The sequence below is a fragment of the Pan paniscus genome, chromosome 10, assembly GCF_029289425.2.
Source record: "Pan paniscus chromosome 10, NHGRI_mPanPan1-v2.0_pri, whole genome shotgun sequence".
NCBI classification, from domain to species: Eukaryota; Metazoa; Chordata; class Mammalia; order Primates; family Hominidae; genus Pan; species Pan paniscus.
Genome location: NC_073259.2, coordinates 124,904,239 through 124,915,809, shown reverse-complemented (window position 1 = coordinate 124,915,809; position 11,571 = coordinate 124,904,239). Strand labels below are relative to the sequence as shown.

General features: G+C 48.7%; 1 protein-coding gene across 5 annotated transcripts in view; it reads right to left on the bottom strand.

Annotated features, from left to right (window-relative positions):
• Positions 1-843: 843 nt before the first annotated feature.
• The window catches only part of RNFT2 (ring finger protein, transmembrane 2), a 115,216-nt gene continuing 104,488 nt past the window's right edge, over positions 844-11,571 (bottom strand). For 2 of the 5 annotated variants that reach the window (XM_008957814.3, XM_008957818.3), the window contains one exon: positions 844-2,577. In XM_008957814.3, coding sequence (XP_008956062.3) covers positions 2,389-2,577 — 189 coding nt within the window. In that variant the 3' untranslated portion in view covers positions 844-2,388. Of the gene's footprint in view, positions 2,578-2,682; positions 5,186-9,888; positions 10,269-11,571 lie in introns of those variants that run through there. The other 3 variants (XM_008957817.6, XM_034934594.3, XM_034934595.4) reach the window with 2 other exon arrangements.

Below are 11,571 nucleotides of genomic sequence, written 5' to 3'. Positions count from 1 at the left end.
CACCATGCCTGGCTAAGTTTTTAATTTTTTTGTAGAGATGGGGGTGTCGCTATGTTGCCCAGGCTGTCCTCAAATTCCTGGGCTCAAGCGATCCTCCCACTTTGGCCTTCCAAAATGCTGTGATTACAGGAGTGAGCCACCACGCCCAGCCTTGATGGCAACCCAAAAGTTTGGCCTGATGCGATGTTTTCATGGCTGGTGTCATAATGTTGCCCTGAGAGGCACGTACTGTCACCTCGTGCTATTAATCTACATTTAAATATCTATCATAATCTGGCGCCCTGGAAAACCCTTCTTGAATCAGCCTATACATTTTTGGTCCGCACAACCTCCAGTTAGCCCCTGTAGTGGGCACTGTAAGTGCCCCACAGAGGCCGTTTCTGATCCCTTTTGCCAGATTCCTATCCAGCAGTTTCGTGTGCTTTGCTGGTATCTGGGGCCTTCAGAGGCTTCCCCTTGGAGCCTCTTAGGGGAGAGTCTGAAGTGCAGGATGTCCCCCCATCAGCCCAGTGCCAAGTATCAATTGGTGTGTATTTTGTGGGATGGGACAAACTCTGAGATGAAACTTATGCTCCTGAGCTCCCTGGGGGATCCGGCTAAGACTGAGAGTTCGCCAGAGCTTGGCTTCTTTCCCTTCCCTGTTCTATTTCACTCATGATTTCCTTACTGGTTTCTCGTGGGAGCACTTCTGTAATAAATCACATGCACCTGAACAGGATCTGCTTTAGGGGAAACCAACATAAGACAAACCACCCACTCCGCGAAGGGCTTCTTCTCCTTTGATCTAAGACAGTTGCACTTGGCTTCAAGAGGTGAAAGGAAAATCAAGACCACAAACACAAGTTGCACCAACAGATGGTATTTATTGGCTGAAGGGTACTTTGGGAGACATTAAAACACCAAAGGCAGCTGTTTGTCCTACAGCAGAAGTCCTAAAAGATTCCAGGACCCACTTTATTTACCTCTCTTTCTTCTAATCCCGAGTCTCAGCAGCCCAGATGTCTTCCTAACACTCTGCACATCATTCTTCTCTTCCAAAGCTGATGCACCTATCATATCTGTGTCCAAAGCTTGCCTTTCTTATTCCCTCACATTTATTATTCTCAAGATATTTTACATGAAGAGGACCATTTCTAAGGACTTCGTGGAACTTGAGTCAGTGAATCATAAAATATTAAGGGCAGGATACTGTGAACCTGATACTCGATTAACCCTACTTACAACAAATGAGTTGCAGAACCAAGATACATAAAAGAGAGTGGCATTATTCTTTTCCAACGGGGACTCCTGGCTGCTTTCGCACTGGTATAGGGGAATTCATGCAGCCTGTGTTGGAAACACTCCTCATCAGACACTGTTTTCCCTAGGACAGAAGTTAAATCCCCCCACCGAGAAGAAAACCTCAGATGGGACGTTCCCCCAGAGGTAGGGCATGCACTAATAAAATCCTAAACTAAACCATCCCACCTGCCCCTGTGTGTCCCCCACATGTTACATTCTTTACAGTGTTAACAGGCATGGCTCACTCTTTGCAGTGTTAGAGAATTTTGTTTTATTGTTTTGGTGGCATGGGCATAATTGGAGAAACCATTGGGGTATTCACTAGTAACCTACATTGTTAGTTATCTTGGTTCCAGCAGGTAATACACTGGGTTCCGTCACCCTGGAGATGGCTACAGGGAGGCCGAGTGACTTCCCAAAGTAATAAAGAGTTTAGAATCAGAATTCCAGGTCTGACTCCCAGCAGACTGTTCTATTTCCTTACACACCTGCACTTTCATCAATCTTCTCCAGCTCCAATTTCTTGTGCCCCTTCAACAGCATCTGCAGGCAGGATGATCTTTCCGATAAAAACCAGTTGCAGAAGTTCCTGTTGCTTCCCTTTGGTTCTTCCTCAGGGTAGGGAGAACAGAGCAGCTGCATTCATGTGGCCCCATTTCCCTCTGCTTCCCCTTCCCACTTGATTATTCAGGCAAGTGGGATTGTAACATCATGGCCATCGCCATAGTAACGGAGCTTGAAAGATGCTACACTGCCCTGGAACAGACGTCTTGCTGGGTACCAGGAGAGAGCCAGGGATGCCAAGCCAAGGGGAAAGTCCTGGTTTGGTGGCACACAGGGACGAATGTCCTGAATCTATGGCGGGGCAGGGGGAAGCGGACATGTTAATACTGGCTGACAGCGAGGTGGCTACAAAGCTCCTCCATTTCTCCTGGGGCTTGCATGGTAATCTGCCCACTAGCCACACAGATTGCTTTCTCTGTAATGCTATTGGTGCCAGCCTGTTGTGCTGAGGTTGACAATAAGAGAACAGACTTGGGAGAGGAATAGGGCAGGCAAGATTCCGGTGGCTTCTGCGTGGTCACCTGTGCCATCTCATGCCAGATTTCAGAGCAGGGAACATTTCAGAGGTGGAGAAGTGGCTCTGTCATAGAGATCACAGGAGCACAGATGGTTACGGTGCTCCACGCCACTACCCTGGTTGGTGGAAACATCCATAACATAGGTTGTCCTGTTTGCTCTGAAGGCTACCAGAGGGGATGGCAATGTCCACAGGAGCCGCTGACAGGCCTGAGACTTAAATGAGGGAGATGACAGAATAGAAAGAGGAGAAAGACATAAAGACAGGAGACCAAGGGGTAACCACATCTGGGCCAAAGCTGACCTTTCTTTCTTTCCTTCCTTCCTTCCTCCCTCCCTCCCTTCTTTCTTTCTTTTTTTTTTTAGACAGAGTCTCGCTCACTCTGTCACCCAGGCTGGAGTGCTGTGGTGCAATCTCGGCTCACTGCAACTTTCACCTCCCGAGTTCAAGCAGTTCTCCCTGCCTTAGCCTCCTGAGTAGCTGGGATTACAGGCACCCGCCACCACGCCTGGCTAATTTTTGTATTTTTTAGTAAAGAGGGGGTTTTGCCATGTTGGCCAGGCTAGTCTTGAACTCTTGACCTCAGGTGACCCGCCTGCTTCAGCCTCCCAAAATGCTGGCACTACAGGCATGGGCCACCACACCCGGCCTCTCGTGTGCTTTTAGAAGACCGTGTCTGCTGGGCCCCATGCCTGGAATGTCTGAGGGGCAGAGCAGTGCAGAGGTTAAGAGTGCGGGCTCTGCTGGGGATAGCGGAGTGTGCCTGTAGTTGCAGCTGCTTGGGAGGCTGAGGAGGGCGGATCACTTGAGCCCAGGAGTTTGAATCTAGCCTGGACAACCTGGATTTTTATTAGAAACCACATCTCTAATAAATTTTTTTTTTAGATGTGGGTTCTGAAACTGTACCAGGCCTCTGTTGGAAACTCGGCCCGCCCATGCTGGCTGGGTGACCCTGGGAAAGTTACCGCACCAAGCTCTGTGCCCAAGTTTCCTCATCTATAAAACAGGGGACCCAACAGTACCTCCCCCATCACAGGGCTGTTGTGAGGATGACAGCACGTAATCCAAGCAGGATGCTGGATGCTTTGCCTGCTGCGCATGAAGTATTTGGGACCTTAAGTCATTACAGGTATATGGTAGGGCCCAACAACTGTATTTTGAAAATACTTTGGGCCAGGTGTGGTGGCTCATGCCTGTAATCCCAGCACTCTGGGAGGCTGAGGCAGGTGGATCACTTGAGGTCAGGAGTTTGAGGCCAGCCTGGCCAACGTGGTGAAACCCCATCTCTACTAAAAATACAAAAAAAAATTAGCTGGGCATAGTGGCACGCATCTGTTGTCCCAGCTACTCGGGAGGCTGAGGCAGGAGAATCACTTGAACCCGGGAGGCGGAGGTTGCAGTGAGCCAAGATCGTGCTATTGCACTCCAGCCTGGGCAACAGAGCAAGACTCTGTCTCACAACAACAACAACAAAAAAAAAAAAAAAAAAAAAAAAAGAAAAAAGAAAAAAGAAAAGAAAAGAAAAGAAAAAATACTTCACAGGGCTCACAGGGATTCTAATCTGCAGGCCTGGGCTATCTGGGAGGCAGTGATCTCTAGGCTCCTCCCCAGCCTGCACCATCAAGTCCTAGGTACTAGGTACTAAGTTAAAATAACCAGCAGGTGGGCTGGGCACAGTGGCTCATACCTGTAATTCCAGCACTCAGCACTTTGCGAGGCCAGGACAGGAGGATTGCTTGAGCCCAGGAGTTTGAGAACACCCTGGACAACATAATAAGTCCTCGCCTCTACTAAAAATTAAAAAAAAAAAATTAGCCAGGCCTGGTGGCACACACCTATAGTCCCAGCTACTTGGGAGGCTGAGGCGGGAGGATGGCTTGGGCCCAGGAGTTCAAGGTTGCAGTGAGCTGTGATTGTGCCAACTGCACTCCAGCCTGGGTGAAGACCCAGACCCTGTCTCAAAAAAAAAAAAAAAAAAAAAAAGTGAGCCTGGGCACGGTGGCTCATGCCTGTAATCCCAGCACTTCGTGAGGCTGAGGCGAGCTGATCATTTGAGGTCAAGAGTTGGAGACCAGCCTGGCCAACATGGCAAAACCCTGTCTCTACTAAAAAATACAAAAATTAGCCAAGTGTGTTGGTGGGTGCCTGTAATCCCAGCTACTCGGGAGGCTGAGGCAGGAGAATCGCTTGAACCCAGGAGGTGGAGGTTGCAGCGAGCCGAGATTGTGCCACTGCACTCCAGCCTGGGTGATAGAGCGAGACCCTGTTTAAAAAAAAAAAAAAAAAAAAAAGGAAGGAAGGAAGGAAGGAGGGAGGGAGGGAAACAGAGAGAGAGAGAAAGAAAAGAAAAGAAAAAAGAAAGAGAAAATAACCAACAAGTGGGAACTTCATGTATTGCCAGGTCCTTGACTTGGAGTGGAGAAGGAAGATGCATCTACAAGGGCATCAAGTCTGAGTTAGGAAGACGTCCCCTTTTGCAGGGGAAGGAGGCACGCACTATACCACAGAACGAGAGAGGAAGATGAAGGTCAGAAGGACAAGACAGGGGCGGGACTTTGGGGTCAGAGGTGGTGGAGGGCAAGAGGCAGGATGTAAGTGCTTGAGGCCTGTTTCTCAGGAAGCCCCCGCAGGGCTGGGTCCGGGCATGCTGACCCTTGGCGTCCTTCTGGGTGTCCTCAGTGTTCGGTCCTAGTACACCTGGAAGTGTGCGGACGTGGCGCCGTCCTTCCAGCAGCGCAGGGTGTCCACAGCGACCGAGCGGCAGAGCGGGCAGGTGCGCTCACGGTCCAGCCACAGGCAGAGGCACTCCTCACAGAACACGTGCTGCGGGGACAGCAATCAGCAGGCACCAGGCCTCTTTACTGCGCGTCCGCCTCGGTCTCGGGAGCAGAAGGGGCAGCGGACTAGACAGACAACCCCTGCCTTCGGGGCGCCTGCACTCGTGTTGGGGAGACAATGCGACTCCAAAATACTGAGTTATCAGTAGGAAGCACCAAGATGAAACAGCAGGGGAGGGGACAGGTGTGGTGGCTCAGGACTGTAATCCCAGCACTTTGGGAGGCTGAGATGGGCAGATCACCTGAGGCAGGAGTTCGAGACCACCCTGGCCAACATGGTGAAAACCAGTCTCTACTAAAAAATACAAAAATTAGCCGGGCGTGGTGGTGGGCGCCTGTAGTCCCAGCTACTCGGGAGGCTGAGGCAAGAGAATCGTTTGAACCCGGAGGCAGAGGTTGCAGTGAGCTGAGTTTGTGCCACTGCACTCCAGCCTAGGTGACAGAGCAAGAATCCATCTAAAAACAAAAAAACAAAAAACAAACAAACAGAAAGCAGGAGGGAGAAGGAACAGGGAGGGCTTGGGCGGGTTGGGACGTTAACGACAACTTTACGGAGATACTGACATTTGGGTAAAACTTGCAGGACAGTGAGGAGTGAGCCCTGATGAGATCTTGGGGAAAAGCACTTCTAGCAGCAACAGCAATGTGCAAAGGCCCTGAGGCTGGACTGTGTTTGATGTGCGGGAGGAGCAGGAAGGAGAGGATAGCTGGGCTGGGGTTGTCGGGGTGGATGGGAGAGGGAGATGAGGTCACAGAAGTGATGGAGGGTGAGGGGTGCATATGGTGTAGGTACTTGTGGGCCATTGTGAGGTCTTTGGCTCTTATTCTGAGAGAAGTAAGGGGCCATGGTAGGGCTTTGAGCAGAGGAGTGACCTGATATGATTTGCAGTTTAAAGCGATCCCTCCGCCTTCTAGGTTGAGAATAGAACACAAGGGTCAAGAGGAAAGGCAGGTAACTAGTGCTACGATAAACAGATACATGCACACATACGTTCACTGCAGCACTATTCACAATAGCAAAGACATGGAATCAACCCAAATGCTTATCAATGATAGACTGGATAGAGAAAATGTGGTACATATACACCATGGAATACTATGCAGCCATAAAAAGGAACGAGATCATGTCCTTTGCAGGGACATGGGTGGAGCTGGAAGCCATTATCCTCAGCAAACTAACACAGGAACAGAAAACCAAACACCACATGTTCTCACTCATAAGTCAGAGCTGAACAATGAGAACACATGGATACAGGGAGGGGAACAACATACTGGGGCCTGTTGCGGGGGCTGGGGGAGGGAGAACATCAGGATAAATTGCTAATGCATGTGGGGCTTAATACCTAGGTGATGGGTTGATAGGTGCAGCAAACCACCATGGCACACGTTTACCTATGTAACAAACCTGTACATCCTGCACATGCATCCTGGAACTTAAAATTAAATTAAATTTTTTAAAAAAGAGAGAGGGCCAGGTGCGGTGGCTCACACCTGTAATCCCAGCAGTTTGGGAGGCTGAGGTGGGCGGATCACCCGAGGTCAGGAGTTTGAGACCAGCCTGACCAACATGGAGAAACCCCGTCTCTACTAAAAATACAAAATTAGCCAGGCGTGGTGGTACATGCCTGTAATCCCAGCTACTCGGGAAGCTGAGGCAGGAGAATCACTTGAACCCTGGAGGCAGAGGTTGCGGTGAGCTGAGATCGTGCCATTGTGTTCCAGCCTGGGCAACGAGAGCAAAACTCTGCCTCAAAAAAAAAAAAAAAAAAAAAGAGAGAGAAAGGCAGGGAGATTGGAAAGACCAATGGGTTCCACCGTTCTCTGGCTGTATAACTTGGACAAGTAATGCAACCTGTCTGTGCCTCAGTTCCCCCATCTGTAAAATGGGGATAGAACCCCCTCATTGGAAGATTAATTAACATGTTAAAAGTACTTAGCTATGACAACCAAATGTAGCACATGAGTCTTGATTGGTCCCAGGGGTGGCAAAAAAAATGCCAGCTATAAAGGGCACTTTGAAGGCAATTGGAGACATCTGAATATGTACCATATATTAAATAATATGTCACATTAATTTAAAATTTCCTGAGTGGCCAGGCACAGTGGCTTACACCTGTAATGCTAGCACTTTGGTAGGCTGAGGCGGGGGGGATCACTGAGGTCAGGAGTTTCAGACCAGCCTGGCCAACATGGTGAAATCCCGTCTCTACTAAAAATACAAAAATTAGCCAGGCATGGTGGCACACGCCTATAGTCCCAGCTACTTGGAAGGCTAAGGCAGGAGAATCGTTTGAACCCAGGGGGCAGAGGTTGCAGTGAGCCGAGATCGCGCCACTGCACTCCAGCCTGGGCAACAGAGTGAGCTAGATTCCATCTCAAAAAAAAAAAATCCTGGGCATGCTAGTGGAATTGTGATTATCTGAGAGTATGTCCTTGTTCCTGGGAGATGCACACTGAAGTATTTAGGGATGAAGAATCTAAATGTCTACCACTTACTCTTAACTGGTTTAGGGAAAAAAAATTGATGTCAAAAAAAGGGCAAATGTAAAATGTTAATGATCAGTAAATCTGGATGAAGAATAAAAGAGTTTCATGCAACTTTCCTGCAGGTTTGAAATTTTTCAAAATGAAACATTTGAGGAAATAATAAAAAAAAAATCTAAACAAAATGTTTTTTTAAAAGCAAAACCACAAAAAAGAAGCTGGGCACAGTGGCTCATGCCTATAACCCCAGCACTTTGGGAGGCGAAGGCAGGAGGATGGCTCGAGGCCAGGAGTTTGAGACCAGCCTGGGCAACATGGCGAGACTTCCTCCACCCCAATGCCCCGTGTCTCTACAAAAAAAAAAAAAAAAAAATTAGCTGGGCATGGTGGCATGTGCCGTCCCAGCTACTTGGGAGGCTGAAGTGGTGGGAGGATTGCTTGAGCCCAGGAGGTTGAGGCTGTATGAGCTATGATCATGCCACTTCACTCCAGCCTGGGAGACAGAGTGAGACCTTGTCTAAAAAAATAACAATAATATAAAAAAGAAGGCACTTGGAATAATGACTGGCAAATAGTAAGTGCTCTATAACTGTTAGCTATTATGATAGTAATAATGATTATTATCTTATGTGTTTACAGTTTATTATCTGTCTCTCCATACCAGGCTGTAAGCTTCTTGTAAACCCCTTCATTCCTAGCATGGTGTACAGTGGGTGCCTAATTGTAGACAACGCTCTGAAGATTTCCATGGTATTATGGAGGTGTGTGACAGAGGGACCAGTTTGATCCAAGGGGTAGTCAAGGAAGGTTTCCTGGAGGTGGGGACACTTGAGTCGAAGCCTGAAGAACATTTGGCAGTTAACTGGGCAGAAGAGAGGGGATGGGATAGAGATAGAACATTCCAGGCTGAAGGAAGTCTCCTGTGCAAAGCTCCTGAGATAGGAAGATGTTTGAGGCACTTGAAGATAGCTGATGTGGCTGTAGTTGGGGGTGCAGGGGAGAGAGAGAGTGGGGAAAGGAGAGAAGTCCACACAGAGCCGCGAAGACCATACTGGATTCTCATCATGGTCTGGAGGGCAGGACCCAGGGGTCAGCAAGCCCTGCAGCTTCTACAGATTCCCACTATGGCACCCATTACCCTCTATGATGGCCCTTCTCCCGTCCAGCCCCATCCTCACACCCTGGAGTAACTGATGTCATTGACGTGCCACATGACCTTCAACCCATGGCTTATTCACAGCCTTCCAACCAACTTTAGTATCACTCTGGGATGCTCTTTCTCCATCTTGACCAGTTGGGTGCATGCCCACTTCTTTTGGAAGACTCAGCCAAGCAATCATGTCTCCCCTGTTTTATGATGTTGCCCCGATTCCATCCTGTTACTGTCTCCTGCAAATGTAAGTACTGATCGCGTCTTCTCTCCTATGCCATTCTTCCTGGTGAAAACCCCTCTCAAAGCATTGCATGAGGAATTATTTGCAAATTCATCTGATTGTTCACTAGATTAAGAGCTGTCTCTCTCTCTCTCTCTCTCTCTCTCTCTCTCTCTCTCTCTTTCTCTCTCTCTCTCTCTCTCTATATATATATATATTTGAAACCGGGTCTTGCTCTGTCATCCAGGCTTGAGTGCAGTGGTGCGATCACAGCTCACAGCAGCCTTGATCTCCTGGGCTTGAGTGACCCTCCTGCTTCAATCTCCCAAGTAGCTACAACTATAGGCACGTGACACCATGCCTGGCTAATTTTTTAATTTTTTTGTGGAAATGGAGTCTCACTGTGTTGCCCAGGCTGGTCTCAAACTCCTGGCTTCATGTGATCCTCCCACCTTGGCCTCTCAAAGTGCTGGGATTATAGGTGTGAGCCACCATGCCCAGCCAGTGGATTGAGAGCTTTCTGAGGGCAGAACCTGGTTTTATGCTGAGTACGGTTCTTGCTCAGATGCTCAGTAAATATCTATTGACCAACCAAATGGGACTTAACTATGCTACCCTGGACAAAAGAGGTACTTACATAGGAGAATGCAACACAACCCCTGTTCACATAGACTTGGTTAAGTGAATGGGAAATAGCCATGAAATTTAGCAGTTTTTTCACTCATTCATTCAACACATTCACTGAGGCTCTCACGCTTCTAATTTAATAGTTCTCAGATATTCTGGTGCTAAGACCTCTTTATATTTTTTAAAAACACTGAAGACCTCAAAGAGCTTTTGTCTATGTGGTTTAAATTTGTCTATATTTACAAATTTAGAAATATTAGAAATATTTAGAAATAGAAACGGAGACATATTTAAAACTTGATGGCCAGGCACGGTGGCTCACGCCTGTAATCCCAACACTTTGGGAGGCCAAGGTGGGCAGATCACGAGGTCAGGAGTTGAAGACCAGCCTGGCCAACATGGCGAAAGCCCGTCTCCACTAAAAATACACAAATCAGCTGGGCATGGTGGCGTGTGCCTGTAATCCCAGCTACTCGGGAGGCTGAGGCAGGAGAATTGCTTGAACCGTGACCTGGGAGGTGGAGGTTGCAGTGAGCTAAGATCGTGCCACTACATTCCAGCCTGGGCTACAGGGTGAGACTCTGTCTGAAAAACAAAATGAAACAAAACAAAAAAAACCCCCATAATACACAAGCACATATTCATGAGCCACCAGAGTGATGACCTCCTCACAGGCGATGCAGCCTCTGGAAAACTCCACTGTATACTCATGAAGGAACCAGAGCGAAAAGGCCAATAATGTCTTAGTATTATTATATAAATGGTTTTGACCTCACAGACCCCCTGAAAGGAACCCCCAGGGGTACCCTGGCCACACTTTGGGAACCACTGTTCTAAATGCTTAGTCAATATCTGCCCCGCCCTCTAGGTGGTAAATGCCATGAGGGCAGCCATGTTGTTATCGTACTCCTACTGTCCAGCCCTGAGCTGGCACAGAGTAGGGGCTCTGTCAATGGAGAGGACAAATGAATGGGAATGCAGATGACAAATGACCAAACAGGAAAGTCTGGCGATACTAGGGTGACGAAGGCCTGGTCCCTGCCCTCCGGGAGCTCACAATCCCTTCCTCAGAGAAATGGGAGGGCAGAATCTGGTGTCAAATGAAAAGGTTCAAAAAACCAGGTTTACCCAGGGCCCAGCTGAGGAGTTCACGGCTGTGGACTGCCTCCAGCATGTGGAGAAAGGGATGAACGTCTACAGAGGAAGGGGGAGGAAGAAGGAGCCCTTTCTCAGCTGGGAAGGATAGGATTGGGTGGATTGATGGGCAGTGGGGAAGGCAGGTGGCCCTGGATTGTTTTTTTGTTTGTTTGTTTCTTGGGTTTTTTTTTTTTTTTTTTTTGAGACACGGTCACACTCTACCACCTGGGCTGGAGTGCAGTGGTGTGATTATGGCTCACTGCAGCCTCGACCTTTTGTGGCTTGAGTGATCCTCCCACCTCAGCCTCCTGAGTAGCTCGACTACAGGCAGGCACCACGGCACCCAGCTAATTTTTGTATTTTTTGTAGAGTTGGGGTCTTGCTATGTTGGCCAGACTGGTCTCAAACTCCTGGGCTCAAGGGATCCACTCGCCTCAGCCCCGCAAAATGCTGGGATTACAGGTGCAAGCCACTGTGCCCGGCTGGCCTTGGATTGTTAACTGCCCCCTGGTCGTGCCTCCCGAAGCACAGAATTGGGGTTAAACCAGTCACCTCACCCTCACCCCAAATTCTATCCAGGTCTTGCCCAAAGATCCAGAGCAGGCAGGTGGGGCTTGGGACAAGAGCCTACAATCACAAGAGCCAGCCCCAATGTGAGAGAAGAGGCTTTGAGTGGGAGAGGGGCATTTCTGGACCTAGCACTTGGTGTTCAGCGTGAGCCGAGAAAGCAGGAAGCAGCCAGGCCTGGGTC